General features: G+C 42.1%; 1 protein-coding gene across 4 annotated transcripts in view; it reads left to right on the top strand.

The window, feature by feature from the left end:
• The window catches only part of EIF4ENIF1 (eukaryotic translation initiation factor 4E nuclear import factor 1), a 31,269-nt gene extending 12,969 nt beyond the window's left edge, over window positions 1–18,300 (top strand). For 2 of the 4 annotated variants that reach the window (XM_075831553.1, XM_075831560.1), the window contains exons 9-19: window positions 625–801; window positions 4,013–4,248; window positions 4,787–4,861; window positions 5,807–5,969; window positions 7,991–8,073; window positions 13,312–13,448; window positions 13,544–13,631; window positions 13,856–13,985; window positions 14,102–14,425; window positions 16,008–16,172; window positions 17,656–18,300. In XM_075831553.1, the coding sequence (XP_075687668.1) occupies window positions 625–801; window positions 4,013–4,248; window positions 4,787–4,861; window positions 5,807–5,969; window positions 7,991–8,073; window positions 13,312–13,448; window positions 13,544–13,631; window positions 13,856–13,985; window positions 14,102–14,425; window positions 16,008–16,172; window positions 17,656–17,864 (1,787 nt within the window). In that variant the 3' untranslated portion in view covers window positions 17,865–18,300. The remainder of the gene's footprint in view (window positions 1–624; window positions 802–4,012; window positions 4,249–4,786; window positions 4,862–5,806; window positions 5,970–7,990; window positions 8,074–13,311; window positions 13,449–13,543; window positions 13,632–13,855; window positions 13,986–14,101; window positions 14,426–16,007; window positions 16,173–17,655) is intronic. The other 2 variants (XM_075831567.1, XM_075831570.1) reach the window with 2 other exon arrangements.
• Window positions 18,301–19,524: the final 1,224 nt, after the last annotated feature.

Below are 19,524 nucleotides of genomic sequence, written 5' to 3'. Positions count from 1 at the left end.
CTTCAGAGTCCATGTTATGGATGTAAGATCCTAACCCTTTTTGTACTATTGTACCAAACTTAAATCGCTAGTTGTGTGGTGGTCCAGGCCTGTCTGAAACCAGCCCTAGGCTCAACTCAGTCTCACAAGCTAGGAGAGGAAAGAGCTGGTGTTCTTCTGCTTCTTCCTTCATCCTCACTGGCAGAAATACCACTGCCTCTATTAGCCCCTTTGGGGGAACACTACGGCTGCTGATGAATATTCCCTAAGGTGTTCTAACTCTGCTCTCAGAATATACAATGTTTAGCAATGCAATATGGTCTGTATTGACTGTCTATCGCACTATTCTCCCCCCCCCCCTGCCTGCAGAATCACTGAAAACATACAATGCTCATTCATTCCGAAGTAAAATGTTACCTTTTTACCTGAAAAATGCTAGACACGAACGCACGTGATTTAAGGAAGATTTTCTCTTCTGTACGTCTTTTGAGATCAAAATCGGGATACGTTTGTGGCACAAGGGAGCAGGGGAAACCTTCCCAACTGTTCTTTCCTCTACCTTGTATCACAATTTTATCTCCCAGAGGCATACTAAGTTTGATTGTAACACGAAAAGATGATACAACACATTTCCTCTGTCTGCAGGCTTGGAGCAAGTCCTTCCCCGTCTTGGGCAGAACTCTGCAAACTATTTTGCTCCCATTCAATTTGAAGAGTCTGCTGACAAAGTTGATATTTTGGAGATGTTGCAGAAAGCCAAAGTTGATTTAAAACCATTGTTGTCAAGCCTAACCGCGAACAAGGAGAAGCTACGGGAGAGCAGTAAGTTGGGATTTACATTGCTTTTGCTTTCAAACTGGCCTTAATAAAGAGGGGGGAAATGGGCAACACTGGTGGTAAGAGAAGGGGTAGTAAAGGGGTTTTCCTACAAACTTTTTTTTTTTTTTTTAATCTAAATTGATTCAGGAGATCAGATCCTGGGTGATCAAGGCCTTAAAATGAAAATAATCGCATGCTTCAGCAACCGATTCCGCTAATTAAATCCCCTTCTAATACATACACAACTATATTCCAAAGAAAATAATAAGCGTGGGATGTAAGTAGTTTCACCCCCTGGTGTGATATCTGGCTGCGTGGTTACAAGCGCATGCTTAACCCCTTAACGACCAGGCCTATTTTGGCCTTAATGACCAAGCATTCTTTTTTTTTTTTTTTTTTTTTTTTTTTTTTTTTTTTTTCTCCTTCACATTCCAAGAGTTATAATTGTATTTTTTTTTCCGTCAACATAGGAGTATGAGGGCTTGTTTTTTGCGGGAAGAGTTGTGCTTTTCAATGGCACCATTTTTTTGGTGCATATATTATATTGAATAACTTTTTGGGGGGAAGGGAATTGAGAGAACCCCGCTATTCCTGCATTGTTTTTGATTTTACACCATTCAATATGCAGCATGAATACCATGTTACCTTTATTCTATGGGTCAGTACGATTACGACGATACCACATATGTTTAGGTTTTTTATGTTTTACTACGTTTGCACAATAAAAAAATCCTTTTAAACAAAAATAATACATTTTGGCATAACGGCATTCCAAGAGCCATAACTGTATTTTTCCGTTTATCGCCATATGAAGGCTTGTTTTTTTGTGGGACAAGGTGTAGTTTTCATCGTTACTATTTTGGGGTGCATGGGACTTATTGATTTTTTTTTTTTTTTTTTTTTTTTGGGTGGGGGAATGCAGAAAAAAAGCAATTTTAACATTGTTTTTAGCGGGTTTTTTGTACGGCGTTCAGTATACCGTTGAATTAATGTGTTAACTTTATTCTGTGTCCCGATCGCAGCGACACCATATATGTGTACTTTCATGTTTGTTTTTACACTTTTATTAAATCACTTTTTATGGAAAAAATGGTTTTGTGTTATTTTTACTGTTCACGGGTTTTGTTTTTTTATATATTTTAAAAACTTTATTTGACTTTTTTTTTTTTTTTTTCAGTATTTATTTAAGTCCCACTAGTGGACTGATCGCAGATATAATGCTTTGGTATACTTTGTACACCAAAGCAGCATTGCCAGTCAGTGTAAAACTGACAGGCAATCTATTATGCCATGCTTCTGGCACGGCATAATAGGCATACAGCCAGGGCAGGCCTGGGGGTCTTTGTTAGACACCCGGCTGCCATGCCAACCCGTGGGCGGCCTGAGATCGCATTCGTGGGCTGAAGATGGGTGACAGAGGAAGCTCCCTCCCTCTGTCAATAGATTTAAATGCCGTGGTCGCTATTCACTGCGGCATTTTATGGGTTAAACGGTTGGGCTTGAAGGTTTCTTCAATCTCGGCAGTTGCAGCGGGAGCCCGGTTGTCAGTCATAGCCGGGGCTCCCGCGGCGATCTTGCGGCCATTGCTTCTGAGCCCGCACTATTTTCCATCACGTACATGCACGTGGGAATGCGTGAACAGGCTTCATTCCCCGACGTGCATGTACGTGAAAATGCGGGAAGGGGTTAAAGCATATGTCCATCTTTAGTTGGATTACTGGGAAATGGCATCCAAAGTGTGGGTAGCTTTGCAAATGCATTGCCATATGTATCTGGTATCGTGCGTGAGTTACAGCCTGTATTCTAGTCGAGAACTCACATTTCTGCAGGCTGGCTATGTCTTTACAGTTTGCATTCTTGTAGCCCTTGCACCAGACATTGTACGTTGGATGTAGGAAAAATGAACTCTCCTGCGTTATTTAAAGAGACTCTGTCGCCACATTATAAGTGCCCTGTCTCCTACATAAGGAGATGGACGCTGTAATGTAGGTGACAGCAGTGCTTTTTATTTAAAAAACCATTTGTTTTCATGTTTTCACCACTTAGCGATTTTAGATTTATGCTAATGAGTTGCTCAATGCCCAAGTGGGCGTGTTTTTACTTTAGACCAAGTGGGCGTTGTACAGCGGAGTGTATGACGCTGACCAATCAGCCTCATGCACTCCTCTCCATTCATTTACTCAGCGCATAGGGATCCTGCTAGATCCTTATGTGCTGTCTTATATGAACACATTAACAATACTGAAGTGTTTAGACCGTGAATAGACATTCCATGGGATGTCTATTCACAATCTCTGCACTTCGTTACGGTTTCTGTGGTAGTTACAGCCGAGGAAGCGCGATCTCGTTGTAACCTGTCATTTACCACGTAATCTCGCGAGATCACGCTTCCTCTGCTGTAACTACCACAGACAGAGTAACGAAGTGCAGGGATTGTGAATAGACATCCCGTGGAATGTCTATTCACTGTCTAAACACTTCAGTATTGTTAATGTGTTAGTATTAGACAATACATAAGGATCTAGCAGGATCCCTATGCGCTGAGTAAATGAATGGAGAGGAGTGCATGATGCTGATTGGTCAGCGCCATACACCTCTGTACAACGCCCACTTGGTCTAAAGTAAAAACACGCCCACTTGGGCATTAGGCAACTCATTAGCATAAATCTAAAATCGTTGTTAAAGTGGTAAAAACAGATTATTTTTAAAAAAAATAAAAAGCATTACTGTCACCTACATTACAGCGCCGATCTCCTTATGTAGGAGACAGGGCACTTATAATGTGGTGACAGAGTCTCTTTAAAGGAGCTCAGATGTTCAAGGTATTCCCAGCTAAAATGTTTATGGCATATTCATGGGATGCTGGTTCTTCGATACATCATGCTTTTGCAAGGAAAAAATCTTCCTATTTGTTTAACTAAAGTGAGCATTACATAGCTCTGGTGCACCCAAGCCCAGTGCAATAAACCTGTTTTTAGAAGACCATTCTCCTGCAGAGCAGTTAATGCTTTACCATTACATTGCGGTGTTTCTAGGACCTCCCTTTGTAAATGTCACAAGTAATGTATGTGCAATACATGCATATGTTGCCATATATGATCACTTTACCTCTGTCTTGCCTTGATCAGTTGCTCCTCACCCAAGGAGGCCATAATGCCTGTCTTTCAATATAAAGAAATGCTTGACTAACAATAATAAATCCTCTTGGCTGCAGCGCATTCTGGAGTTGCCTTCTCCGTGGAAGAGGTTGAAGCTGGACTCAAGGGTTTGAAAGTGGAGCAAGAGGGGAAGATTGTGACTCCTCCTTTTATGGCTGAACAACTGCAAGAAGCTTTAACGGCTATGGCTGGACCCAGGAGGCCACAGAAAGATGGGGACATGTCTGCTTTTAACAAACTTGTAAGCAGTATGAAGGCAAGTGGAACACTACCTACTCAACCCAAAGTCAATGTAAGTACGATTTTATAAGATTGGTAAAGCTTTCCAGAAGGTTGCCGCTTTACCTCGTATGCTTTCAATGCTGCTTGACTGCTATTTAGTGTGCATGGAATAATGTGCTACTGGGCAAAGAAATTCTCTCCACTTCAGCAATGTGTTAGTCTGGCTCTCCATTTTGTGTTTTTGGTACGGTAATTGTTGGTTAGAGAAGTTTGGTTTTTTGTTTTTTGTAATATTTTCGTGTTTGGCAACGTGAATCTTCTCTGTTTTTTGTGTGGTCTAGCAGTACTTGAAGCAGTAAGTGGTTCTTGGTGTGTCCCAAGGAGATTTTCGACTCTAATTTCTACCTTTGTGGCCCTTATTTGTGTGACATATCATGCCTGGTTATTTCTGTGTGTTCACTTGATAAGGGAATGTCACTGGGGTGTAGGTACTCGCACGTGAATATTTAAGAACTATAAAAATTAGGTGTTTTTTGGAATAATTTTTTTTTTTTTTTTTTTTTTTACGCTTCTAAATTTTTTCTTTTATTTTTCTTTTTGTCCTGTAGAGGAATCTAGATAGCCATTTGATGTCCTCATCTGATGTCACAGGTCCTTCTCCCCTGCAACGGAATATTCTACAGGTATGGAGTCATCGTAGTGGGGAGGCCAGCAGGGTACTCATTATTAAAATATCTGTCCCAGGCTATTATCACTGTACTTTAATTTAAAAAATCTATATATTTTTCTTTGGCCCATTCAAATGCAAAATTAAGCAACTTTTTCTAAATCGTTTTGATTAAAAATGTCCTCCCATTTTGCTGCTGTAGTCACAGAAAATTACTCTGTTTACAATAACCGTGCCATCCGTCACACTTGGGCTTTAGTGGTATCTATTTAACAGATGTCATAAGCTATTAAAAATGTTTAGCAGATGCCATAAGTACATGTTTTACGTAACGTTGTTTTTTTTTTTTCAGTATCTGCTAGACAGGCCAATAGGACACTTTTTTTTTTTTTTTTTTTTTTTTTTTTTTTTTTGGCCTCAGTCTGACAATGGAGTCCTATAGATATGTTTAGCGTACTAAATGTAAACAAAAGTAGTGTTCACAGGGCCTAGCTTCATCTGGCTGGTTTTCCTGCAAATTTTAACATAAATCCGACAGTACACTGCTCCTGTTAGAGGCTGACGTCACCTGCTCTCTGGCAGATTAGAGTGAGGAGGGCATTCAAGTGTTTTTGGGAGGGCAGATAACACAAGCTGCCGGTATCTGAGTGTAGATACGATGAAAGCACACGCAGTAGTCTGAATCACACCGGCTATCAGGGAGAAGAAGAAAAAACACTGCCGCTTTGGAGGGGGGAGGAATCGCACACTCCTTCATAACCACATGAAGTTTTAAAGTAGGAGCAGGTTGCAAACCGAATATCAGGGGGTCTGAGAAGGAATGAAATTAAGATTTCAGCGTGAAATTGTTGTTTTTGTTTTTTTAACTCTTGGTAATCACTAACCTATGTAAAAAATATTTTTCCCATGTCAACGGTGCTCATAGCCTTTTATTTCTACAATGATTTAATGTCCTTAATAGGAGCTTCTTGGGCCTTCTGAACCGTCCTCCAATGTTATGGGAACCCTAGACCCTATGGCATCACTTCTAAGGCAACGAACACCATCTCCTCAAATGCCACAGGTGTTCCCAACGCGTGCCTCCTCTGCAGATTACCTTCGAACTAGAATACCCTCTCCATTAGGTACATTTCATGCTGCTAGTGTCTGTGTGACAAACTGATATCCGTCTCAATTTGTCTGTTCAGCTGTTCTCCTCCTTTCTGAACTCTAATTTAGTCCATTTTTAAAGGATCATTTTCTGCAAATGTTTTTATCTTGGACAATCAATATTTTAGGCTAGGTTTACACTGGGTTTTGACCTCCGTTTAACTTAATATGCCGGGAAATGCTCCCGACGTATACGCTTGGCATACACCACGGCGTCAGCTTATGTGACATCGGTCACCCATAGACTAATATGGAATTAGTTTAACCGATAAATGGTGAGCTTTTTCACGAGGTAAATGGATGTCGAACTGCATTAGTCACCCATAGGCTAATATGATATCCATTTAACTGATGGTTGCAGGATGCCGCAGAATGGTAGAGCAAAGTTTACTACTCTATTCCATACCTCATTTTGGGGAGAAAAATAAAATATTTTTTTTTCATTACTTAGCATTCTGCTTTTTTTTTTTTTTTTTTTTTTTTTTTTTTTTTTTTCCCCCCCTCCTCTTTGGCCTCTACCTGACTAATCGGACCAATGTGGACAAGTGGAATACGTACATTGGGAGCTTTCCCGGCATACACGTTAAACTCGGAGGGAAAACGCAGTGTAATTAGACCCTTAAGGTCCATTCAGACTTTGCAGTGCAGTTAAAACCGCATTCGTTTTTACCACTATTTGGTGCAAATTTTTATTTTTATTTTTTTAACCGCTATCATATTGTAAACTTCATGCGGTGTTGAGATGTCTTATCCGCACCGCAACATCTGAATGGATCCTTAGAATCCTTGTAGTAGTCCACCTAAACACCTTTCTACTGGTTTTTGGTTTTTTTTGGCTTTCTGAATACCTGGTATTTGTATCAAAGGTGGATGACTAGATTATTGGATGGGATGGGTTGTGTCTCTTACAATGAAAGGCTAGAAAAATTGGGCTTGTCCAGCTTGGGAAAAAAGACGCATTAGAGGTGATCTTACCATGTATAGATATGTGTTCAATACTAAGAACTAGCACATAATCTGTCCTTCCAAGGACTTTCAAGAGGACCAGGGGACATTCGTTGAGTGAGGAAGAAAGATGTTTCAGACGTTAATATAGGGAAGGGTTCTTTTATAGTTGGGGTAGGGCGTTCTATAAGGTGAAGTTTCCAGCCAAAAAAAAGCACCAAATTGTGGTGCAGTTTTTCAGCCGACATGTCCGTGTGATGCTTATGTAGCCATGGTGACGCGTCCCTCTGCCATCCTGCAGGCCAGCCTCCTGGGATGATGTTCAATTCCATTTGACCGCTTCAGTGTGTGATTGGCTGCAGCGGTCACATGGGATGAAACTTCATCCCAGGAGGCTGGCCTGGACGAAGAAACAGAATTCAGGGCAAGTATAAGATTATTTATTTTTTTTTAGTTGCTTTTCCACAGCACAAAATACAACCTATTTTGTTGTGGGTTTTACCTCCCCATTGAATTAAATGTGGGGGGGGGGGGGACCCGTAACTATTAAGAAGCGAATACTATTGACCTGCTGGTGATTCAAAAAACGCACTGCAGGGCGATTTCTAAGCGGTTTTCCCGCTTCTAGTTTACGGTGTGTGTGGATAAGATTTGTTCAAATCTCATCCACTTTGCTGCTACTGTATTATGTCACTGATTTTCCGTGACAAAATCTGTAAGTGAAAGTTCGCACGTAGGGTAAAAACTGCAGACTTTCTGCAAGAGTTAGTAATGGCCGATACGATGTCGGCATTTAAACAAAAAAAAAAGGCTAGATTATTTACTGACCGAGCATAGAGGGTAGCAATTAATCTAGCAATGGATGACCACGTGTAATTTATTGCAAAAAGCTGAAATTGATGGACCTGTGGCTTGTTTTTTAAATAAAGTTACCTTGTAACTGAATTCATTGTTTACCTTTTTTTTAATTTTAGATTTTGGTAAGGGTGTTTTTGTTCTTGTTTGCCAGTTTAAATCCATACGTCTGTGTTTTTGTTTTTTGTGCGGACAGGGTTTTCAGCAGGTCCTCAGCAGCTTCTCGGAGAACAATTTCCCACAGGAGTGCCAAAAGCCAACAGCCCTGTCATGCAACAGGTAGTCTTATGTTTCATTTTTTCTTTTGGTATGTTTTGCTGACCTGGTGGGATAATCTAACACCCTTCATTTTACTTATTGTGTTGCCACTTTCACTAAATGCCTAGTTTATCACCTCAGAGCAGCGTAATATACTGACCGACACGCTGATTTCAGCAGTCTGTATCTCATGGCTGATAGTTTAGTGCTCTGTGTTAAGTGCCACCAAGCACACAATGGCACTGGATATCTGAAGAGGGAGGTGTGCCAGAAAACCCATGCCCCGCATAATCTCTATTACACCGATGCTGCAGTTTTCTAACCCCTGTGTTAGGTCCTCTTCCGGTTTTGGCTTAAATTCATGCAAAGTCTACTTTCATTATCTATGTAAACAATGCCGAAGAGTCCTCTTACACGGCCCGACGTGGGCTGTGTGAATGAGCGCCGATCAACGAGACGGCTCATTTTCTCCTTTCACAAGGAGCTATGTTTGGGGATGAGCGCTCGTCCCCATACATTTCTCATGTTGGCAGCGCATATCCCTGTTTACACAGGGAGATGTGCTGCCAACAATGATAATTTCTTCTGCAGAAATGATGTGATGAGACAATAAACGAGTGTTTGCTTCTTCATCCGCTGATTGTTGCCCTGTTTACAGGGCAATAGCCGGGAACGAGCATTTCAATAAAAACTAGTTTGCCTGATATTTGGCAATTACCTAGGCCAGCATTTCTTAACTCCAGTCCTCAAGCACCCCCTGCAGGTGAATTTTTGGAGAGAACAATGAGGCAATGGAGTTGAGGAACACTGGCCTAGTTTGATGACAAATGCTCAGTCAGTACTAGGTCTGTAAGGGATTTAGAGAGGATCTGTCAAGTTTATTAATGCCCTATATCCTAACTAATCTAATAGGTGCTATGATGCCAACAACAGTGTGGTTTGTTTGTTTTTTTTGTTTTTTGTTTTTTTCAGAAACGTTCTTTATCTGCAAAGTGATGTGCATTTTTCTAAATATACTAATTTGGCTATACTTTCCAAATCGGAGGTAAGGCTTAGTTCACATCTGCGTCGGGACTCCGTTCATGGGTTCCGTCTGAGCTTTGTCAGGGGAAGCCTCTGTTTTTACAGGATCGATACCGTAGTCTACTACGGTATTCATTCCGTCAAAGCGACGGAACCCTTAAACAGTGACAAATGGAAACCATTTGCACTGGATCCGTCGCCATTGAAATCATAGGTTTCTGTTTGCATCACAATTGGGTTCTGTTTGTTTCAGTTTGGATTGCGTTTATGGGTTCCCCTGATGGGAAGCTCTGATCAAACCCATGAACTGAGTTTTGACGCAGATGTGAACGATTTCTTTTCACTCTGGGCGGCGTAATGGTTTCTGTATGACGCTGTCCAATCAGCATACAGCTTCTCCCCCTTTCCTGCTCTGCAACACAGTGTGATCATATAGTATACAGCTTCCATTCCCGACTGTTTTCAACTGGGGATATCTCCGGTTGTTTCACAGCTAGAACTGCGAACCTGGTGGCATATGTTCTAGGTGGTCCACAGCCTGAGATGTGGTTATTTTAAGTGACCCCCCCCCCCCCTTCCCTCCAGCCGCAGTCTCTCACACTGTGTGAAGCAGCTTCATGCTGATAGGACAGCGTCAGAGGCTGTGAGTAGCTCCACCTCAGTAAAATCGCTGGTGTTGACAAACCACTTGTCTAGTATAGCCTCATTTGCATATTTAGAATAAAGCTCAACTTTTAAAATTTTTGGGGCGCAATTTTCACTAGCATGATCAGTGTGGCCGCACCTATTCGATTAGCTAGGAGATTGGGCATTACTAAACTAGTGACAGATCTTCTTTAAGCCTGTAAAGTAGTAGGGTTTCAATTCATTGTTGGAAGCAGATCTTGAAATTGTAAGGAATTATAATTCTATAATGAATGTTATGAAAATATCAAGCGTCACTGTGTTGTAGTGATAGAAGCAGCGAGAAAAAGTGACCGACATGGAATTCCTTGTGCAACAAAAACTTTGCATTTTAAGGACACCGCCTATTTTGGCCTTCAGGACATTTTATTTGGTCAAATCTAACGTGTTATATGTGCTAATAACTCTGGAATGATTTTGCCTATCTAAGGTCACATGAACGTAAAAACACCCGTAATTACGGCACGATTTTACGGCCCCATGGACTTCTATTGGCCATGGGTACCTCCCCGTATGCTTATGGGAAGGTGCCTGTGCCATTGAAAAATATAGAACATGTCCTATTTCAGGCCATAATTATGGCACGGGCAGGCCCATAGAAGTTTATGGGGCTCCCGTAATTACGGGTGACTACGTGTGTGCACCCGTAATTACAGGAGCGTTGCTAGGCGACGTCAGTGAATAGTCACTGTCCAGGGTGCTGAAAGAGTTAAACAATCGGCAGTAACTCTTTCAGCACCCTGGACAAAGACTACCGATCACAATATAGATCAACCTGTAAAAAAAAAAAAAATAGACGTTCATACTTACCCAGAACTCCCTGCTTCTTCCTTCAGTCCGGCCTCCAGGGATGACGTTACAGCCCATGTGACCAATCACAGGCTGCAGTGGTCTCATGGACTACCGCGTCGTCCAGGGAGGTCGGGCTGGATGTCGAAAGAGGGACGCAAAGTATGAATTTCTTACTTTTACTGCGGAAAGGGCTGCCCCTTCTCTCTATCCTGCACTGATAGAGAGAAGGTGTTGCCGATTTAGTGCAGTGCAATTTTGCAGCGAAGACGTTGCCCGTAAATACGGGTGGAATACTGGTGACCCCGGTCCCGTATTTACCGGCATGGGTACGTAAAGACTGGTGCAATACGGGTCGAATACGTGTGATGACCAAGGACCAGTATTTACGGGAGGACAAAAATACGTTCGTGTGCATGAGGCCTAAGCGATTCTGAGATTTTCTCGTGACGTGTTGTACTGTTACCGAAAAAATGTGGTCGGTTTTTTTTTTTTATTCAGTATTTATTTGTGAAAAACACCAAAATTTAGAGAGAATTTGCAAAAAATAGCATTTTTCTAAATTTAACCATCTGCTTGTAATACAGATAGTAATGCCACACAATAGTTACTTGTTTAACATTTCCCATATATCTACTTTAATTTATGTTGGCATCGTTTTTTGAACGTCCTTTTACTATAGCAGCAATTTCAATTTCTAAAGGTTATTTTTTAGAAAAAGCACCCCAACATTTGTAAAGCAATTTCTCCTGATTACAGAATTACCCCATATGTGGTAATAAACTTCTTTTGGGGCACACCGCAGGGCCCAGAATGGCAGGAGTGCTACTTGGCATGTAGATTTTGGTTTGATTGTTTTTTGGGCGCAATGTCTCATTTGCAGAGCCCCTTGGGTACCAGTACAGTAGAAACCCCTGAAGTGACTATTTTGGAAACTATACCCCTCAGGGCATTTATCTAGGGATGTAGTGAGCATTATGATCCCACAGGGGTTTCATAGATTTTATTAGAACTAGGCAGTGAAAATAAAATAAAATTTTTTCCCAAAAATATGCAGTTTTTGCTCCCAATTTTTTTATTTTCACGAGGGGTAATAGGAGAAAAAACACCAGACAATTTGTTGCCCAATTTCTCTCTAGTACAGCAATACCCCATGTGTGGCCCTGAACTGCTGTTTGGGCACATGGCAGATCTCAAAATGGAAGGAACACCATTTGGCTTTTAGAGTGCAGAATTTGCTGGACTAGTGTACGGGCGCCATGTCGCATTTGCAGAGCTGTCTTTGGTACCAGTGTAGAGTGGGAAAACCCTGAGAAGTGACCACATTTTGTAAACTACACCCCTCAAGGCATTTATCATTTGCCTGGACATATGACAGGGCTTAAGAGTAAAAGAGCACCATGCACATTTGAGGTATATTTTGGTGATTTTCGCAGCATTGGCCCACAGTGGCAGGGCTCTGGGGTCAAATAGTAAAAAAAATCCCCCACGGTGTTACCCTAATTTCGGAAACTGCACTCCAAGGCATTAAGGGGTATAGTGAGTATTTTGACCCCACAGTATTAATTTCTAATTTAATAAAATAAATTAAGTGGATGGTACAAAGTGAAAATTGCAATTTTCCACTGATATGCCATTTTAGTGCACAATATGTTGTGCCACTGAAGACAAATACCTCAAACTCTTTAACGGATTCTCCTGGGTATGGCGAAGCCATATATGTGGACGTAAACTGCGTTTTGGGCACACTGTAGGGCTCAGAAGAGAGGGAGCGCTATTTGGCTTTTGAAGCGCAGAAGTTGCTTGGTAGTTCTGTTTGGTGTTTTGCTGGTGTTTTTAGTTTATAATGTGGTTGAATACGCACACTGATAAAGTATTCCGTTCTGTAAATTAACAATTTTACTGCCTGAAGATAGAACGATTAAAATTAATTTTATTAAATTGTTTCATTAAAATGAGCCATCTTAGCCCTAAGTAACAATGTAAACAGGCTCAGATAAGGTGGTCAGTAATAAGGAGAGGTGTGCTGATGTGATAGTATAGTTGCAAACACCAAGCTCCACCTCACCCCTCACGATATATTCTACTGACACACCTCACTGACAGACAATCCAACGCGTTTCAGTGCCACATAAATAAGTGACACCATCAGGGATTATCGATTCAATTCGGTATTGTGTTTGATTTCACTGTTAATTTCGCTGGCTAGCACGATTGTGTGCTTGTTCAAAACCTCCCGGCGCGTGTACGACACTAATGCCTTGGCCGCACCTAATGAAACGAATCGAATTGAATCGATAATCCCTGATGATGTGTCACAGGGTGACTGTTTACATCCATGACGCACCAGTACGTTCCGGTGCGTTAAAGCAATGCTTGACTTACTGCTACGTCCTGGTGTGTCAAGGGGTTAATACTATTTCTTAAAGGGACATGCCACCCAAAACCAGTTGAGTTGTTTTTTTTTGGGGGGGGGGGGGTTTAGGCAATTTCGCTTATGTGGCTGAAAGTTAATTTTATATAGCTATGCTAGACAGGCAAGTCAAACTACAGTGTGCAATTATTTCATAGAAGATATATAAGTTTCACCCATATGGCTGATAGGACCACTGGGTAGGTTACCAAGAAATGTTATGGTGTGTTATGACAGTTCGAAAATGTTACTGGGTACTGCCACCCAATTGTTTGGACCATCACCATCATCAGAGGCAGTTAAAAACTACTACCTAATATGCACAAACTTTCCTATTTGTTGCCCTTCAGGTTAGTCCACTGGAGATGCAGCAAGCGGTGTTGGAAGGCTTGGTACCCCATGATCTTGCTTACCCAGTTGCAGGTTACTACCCATCTGTCTATGGCAAAATGCAGATGGATAAAAGCAGGGATGGGTTTCGTAACAGGTGAGTGTAAAGGACTTTTGAATGTCAGTAAGCATTAAAGCTGTAGTTACCATGGTATTATATAAAAGGCATGGGTTTTATTATTCTATGCTTAGACCGCAGCAGAGGATGAATAAATCTCCAGTAAGCAACATGCGTGGGTCATCTGTATCACCAGGCCCAGGTGGCCCTGTTACCAGCATGGTAAGCAGCGTGTACTATTAACCTCTTGGCAAAAAAGGTATGGGTGGGTTTTTTTTGTTTTTTTTTTAAATGCCATTAGTTAACCTGGGCTAGAATAATTTCTTTGGGCAGAGGTATGTGAACCTTTTGAAAATTTAAGTAAAACAGTAACTAGGACTTAATTTAAAATGGATCATCTAAATATAATTTCAATCTCTAATCCTATATATATAATTTTTTGGTAGCTGTCTCCGTCATTTACACCTACCTCAGTGATCCGTAAAATGTATGAAAGCAAGGAGAAAAACAAAGATGAGACAACTTCTGGAAAGCACAGTGCCCAGGGCAAAGAAGAAGGAAGGCGGTTGAAGGAAGGTAAAAAAAATTAAAAATCAAGCTCTTCATACCTGGGTGGTGTAGATGCTTGGAAGCATTTAGTGAAATACTCCCTTGTCACTTTTTTTTTTATGTACAATTTTGTTGTCTGGCAGATGGAGCACTGTTTGGTCCTCTATCTGACAATGCTGTCCAAGCCACCTCTCCAGTTCTCGGAACCAGGTTTCCAACCTCTCAACGTTCTGGTTGTACTCCACCGCTACCGCACCAGAGTCGCTACATAAGAGATCAAGAATACCGGCCCAAATCTTCTGGGAGGCAAACGCCAACTATGGCTTCTCCAGTTTCCGGAGCTTCTTTTTTGCGCCCTCTCCACCAGGTACCTGTTGTGCCAGTTCGGCCATCTCACCAGCTGCATCCCGGTTTGGTACAAAAGATGTTGGCGCAGGGTGTTCCTCCTCAACATCTTCTGCAGGCAGGTCAGTATCTTGTACTCAAAAGTATTGCAATAACAATGTGTGTAAATATTAAGCCCTAAAAAGCGCAAGTCCATCATTGGCTGAATTTTTTTAATGTTGTGCAGTAAATCTGTTAACTACATTTCCTGAGAAGGTTGCGGATCAGCAGATGATGCGCTGTGTTTGGCGTAGTTGTAAATGTAAGGGCCTGTTCACACTGAGTTTTTTTTTTTTACGCGGAAACCGTGCCGCGAAACTCGTCATAAACCGCCCGAAAATGCCTCCTATTGATTTCAATGGGAGTTGGACGAGTTTTTTTTTTACAGCGAGTAAAAAAAACACGTTGCGGTAAAAAGAAGCGTCATGACCCATCTTGAGGCGGTTTCCGCCTCCAAAACCCCATTTCAATCAGTCAGAAAGAGGAAAAAAAACGCCTAGAGTGTTTTGACGCGTTTTTGTCAAACCACTGTGCAAAAACCGTCGAGCAGTTTTTGCAGGAGGAATTAGCAATTGTACCGCTTACTGCAGGAGCGTTGTTCCGTTGTGTAAGTATTGTCACACGAAGCTGGAATTCTAGGATTGCTTCAGTGTTCTATAGTCTACTAAATGGTACAAGTGAGTTTGAGAGACTGCAGGCTGTAAACCTCCCTACGTGGCCTTTCCTTAAATGCTACAGATGCTGCTTTAGCAAGCCTGTCTGAGTTCTGCCCTTATCCGGAAGCTTGCGGTCTATTCCGTATTATTACATAATACTTAAAAATGTCGTTACATGTACAACGTGAGGCGGAGGTACCTGAAAGTTTGTAGCTATCGACCCATTTTCAAATACTACAGATGATGTTGAGCCATACTAAATCTCTAACTTTTTCCATTTTAATATATAAGTAATCTGACTCTTAGGCCGGATTCACACGAGCGTGTGCGTTTTGCGAGCGCAAAAAACGCAGCGTTTTACGCGCGCAAAAGGCACTTAACAGCTCCGTGTGTCCTCACCATATGATGCGCGGCTGTGTGAGTTTCGCGCAGCCGCCATCATTATGACACTCTGTTTGTAAACAAAAGCACGTGGTGCTTTTCTGTTTTCAATCATACTTTTTACTGCTGTTGCGCGAATCATGCGCATCCCACGGAAGTGCTTCCGTGTGGTGCGCGTGACTTCAATGGGTGCGTGATGTGCGAAAAACGCACAAATATAGGACATGTCATGAGTTTTACGCAGCGTGACTTACGCTGTTCAAAAATCACTGAGTCTGCACGGCCCCATAGACTAACACAGGTCCGTGCGAGGCGCGTGAAAATCTCGCGCGTTGCACGGACGTATATCAAGTTAGTCTGAATAAGCCCTTAGACTAATATCCCTGGTGCCATTATTGTATAATATCGGCAGCTGCAAACTGTTGGGGAGCCACAGACAAAGGGCCATTCTGTGGATCCTGAGCCACTGGTTGGTGAACACTGCTCTAGGGCTGTATGGTCATCTTGCAGCTATTTTGTATCCGTGGGCTTGTTGGGTTGTCCCACCGTGGTTTTTGGTTCATCATACTGTGCATATTTCCCACTATTGTGGAACTTACCATGTTCTTGGTTTACCTTCACTCCTAAGGACTCCTGCCTCCTGGTATTGACCTGCCAGCTCTGCATGCCCTTTCACCATCTGTTCTTGGTCAGCAGTTCTACCCACTAGCACCGACTGGGCATCCGCTTCTCAATCAACGACCAACAAACCCTCTCCAGCTTGCAATGATGCAGCAATCTGTGCAGCGATCAGGTAGGATGTAGTAAATCTTTAAGTATATTCGACAGACAGAACAAAAATGCTAAGGCTAAATCTACGCTGGTTACTCTGGCTTTTAATGTTTTAGTGGTCTATAACCAAATAGTAATATTTAGGAATATTGTACAGCACTAGAATGGCTAGTGTCGCTGCAACAAGATGGTGTAAAGTTTCTGCTTTCACAACTATTGGATGGGGCAGTATTATGCTGAAACTGAATAGGTGACGTTTCCAACTTCTAGACAAACCCTGGGGTTAATTTCTCACCATTTCTACGACCGTTTTCTGGTGTATGGTCACGGTCTTCCTGGCTGAAACATGCATCTCCTGGCCTCTTACCAAACGTGTTGCGGTTTACTTTAAATTTACTTACTATTAAAACTGGCGTATGAAATGCCAGTCTTATACAAACACCTTTAACTGACAGGCAGCAATTTTATGAGATTAGAACAAAATGGTTGCAATCTTCCAGAAACTGACACATTTGTCCATGGACTGATGTTACAGCTTAGCACAATTTACTCGAATCTCCTACAACCCCTTTTAATGAACGGGGTTGGATGAGGGAGGACTCCATATCGGGTCCTCTCTAACAGCCAGAGTGTAGAGCCACTACCAAGAGTCTGGATGACCAGACTTATCTGTAAACGACCATATGATTTCAATGGGTGCTGTATTTCTTTTGCAAAAAATGAACAACATCTGCTGGGCTCTCCAGCCCGTAACCGCAGCTGTGGAACAGGTGATGTCTAAACCAGACAACCCCTTTCCAATGCTCTCTTGCTGCTATTGAGCCATAGTCTGTGCCAATCAAATGTTACGTGCATAGTTACGTACAGTGGCTGCGGCGGGGGAAATGAGCAGCTGGATTATTTGGCTGCGACACTCCTGCTTAACACAGGTAAATTGTTTGATGGCTTAGTACAATGGCCCAGTCCCATTCACTCTAATGGCGCTAAATCCCATTGACTAGTCCAGACACCTGTATGAACAAGCTGCGCTGTCTGTAACCATTGAAGGTGGCATAGCGATCGTTGCAGCTTCTTCATCCTGCTGATCAGCACGAGTCCCAGTGTCCCACTCCCAATAATGAGATGTTGGTCAATTCGTCAATATTTAATTTCTCAAATCCCTTTAACACTCAAATATCTGATGTATGTAGTAGCTGTTAGTTTGGATATTCACGTGTTAATGAGCTGAGCTGCAGGGGATGTAATTGTACGCCTCCAATTAGATAAAAACTAGACTTATTAATGCCTTGCAATGGGATCTCACTTACTTGACAATATCCAGGAAGCAGCAGAGTTTTGTTGGCTACGCCATACATTTAGCTCCTCCACCAGTGTATATGTATGTATGTGTGTAAAATACTAATATATATATATATATATATATATATATATATATATATATATATATATTTTATTTTTTTTTATTTTTTCATTCTCTCTCCTAAACTGAGATGTGTTTTCTCCAGGGTCTGGGACTCCACATTTTTCTGGTATACATGCTGCTTCACAAGGTTTCCAGAATCTCCCTAATATGCATACATTCGATCAGCGTCCTCCGAGGAGCTCTTCCCCAGTGGGACTGGCCAAGTGGTTTGGATCTGATGTCTTACAGCAGCCACTCCCTTCTATGCCTGCGAAAGTCATTAGTGTGGATGAACTTGAATACAGACAATGAAGTAGAACTGACCGGTTTGTGGTGTACAGTCCAACCCACCCTGGGCAAAAGATGGTCCGTCTCATCAGGGGGCCGACCTAATCAGCCTTTAGTGGTTTGTTTCCCCCTCCTGACTGCTCAAGTTCATGCAGACTGCCTGACAAAGGAGGGTTCATCTCATTTGCCCATGAAGCCTTTTTGTTTTGGGAAGGGGCACTTTATTTTATTTTATTTTTTCAACTTGGCAGTCTGCTGAGAGGATTATGGAGATCTCTGGCAAGCGATGAACTTTGTGTACAGACTTGTATAAAGGTTTTTGTTTGTGTATATACTCACATTTAGAATAGTTTTTGTTTGACTAGCTGTACAGAGGAGTCTGTTTTGCCACTTACAAAGTCTGAGCTCTCGCTTTAATTTGTACATGTCTTTTCTTTCAATTAAATCTGCATAATGCTAAGTAGTCTCTGGACATTTTTACTTGTGTTCTCCTCTTGAACTTGGGAAGTTTTTATTCTTTGGAATTCTTTTTACTTATCCAAGCGATTCTGATATTTTCTCATGATACATACTTAGGCCTCATGCACACGAACGTATTTTTTTTCCCTCCCGTAAATACTGGCATAAATACGGGTCCTTGGTCACACGTATTCGACCCGTATTGCACCAGTATTTACGGGCACGTTTTCGCTGCAAAATTACACTGCAGTAATCGGCAGCCCTTCTCTCTATCAGTGCAGGATAAAGAGAAGGGGCAGCCCTTTCCATAGTAAAAGTAAAAAATTCATACTTACCCGGCCGTTGCCTTGGTGACGCGTCCTTCTTTCGACATCCAGCCCGACCTCCCTGGATGACGTGGCAGTCCATGTGACCGCAGCAGCCTGTGATTGGCTGCAGCGGTCACATGGGCTGAAACGTCATCCCTGGAGGTCGGACTGGAGGAAGAAGCGGGGAGTTCTGGGTAAGTATGAACTTTTTACACACTGATCTATATTGTGATCGGAAGTCACTGTCCAGTGTGCTGAAAGAGTTACTGCCGATCGTTAAACTTTCAGCACCCTGGACAGTGACTATCCACTGACGTCACCTAGCAGCGCTCCCGTAATTACGGGTGCGCACACGTAGTTATTTACGGGAGCCCCATAGACTTCTATGGGCCTGCCCGTGCCGTAATTACGGCCTGAAATAGGACATGTTCTATATTTTTCAACGACACGGACACCTTCCCATAAACATACGGGGAGGTACCTGTGGCCAATAGAAGTCTCTGGGCCCGTAATTACGGGCGTTTTTACGTTGGTGTGCATGGGGCCTTAGTGGTAAATTTGTGAAAAAGCAACAATTTTATCAGACTTGGGAAATCTAAAAATAAATAAATGTTTTAAAAATCAGTTTGTTACATTGAGGGACATAGACCATGTGTATATGCTGTTGCTACTAGGAGTCTTGACACTAAGAATTAAAGTGTATCCCCTCCTACAGGATGTTCCACACCTACAGACCCTGAGCTCATTCAGTCTTGGCTTGGTGTCTGTAGGAGGCAGACACTCCTGTTAGTATTTTTTTTCACTGTCAACCCCAATTCCAGCTAATGACTCCCTGTTGTCCCCTCCAAGGCAGGTGCAGTATCGCTTCTGTGCCACAGTCTGCTGCTATGAGGACAAGTGGAACATTGGTGCCATGC

Source organism: Rhinoderma darwinii, chromosome 1 (genome assembly GCF_050947455.1).
Source record: "Rhinoderma darwinii isolate aRhiDar2 chromosome 1, aRhiDar2.hap1, whole genome shotgun sequence".
NCBI lineage: Eukaryota > Metazoa > Chordata > Amphibia > Anura > Rhinodermatidae > Rhinoderma > Rhinoderma darwinii.
This window is presented reverse-complemented; position numbering and strand designations above follow the sequence as displayed.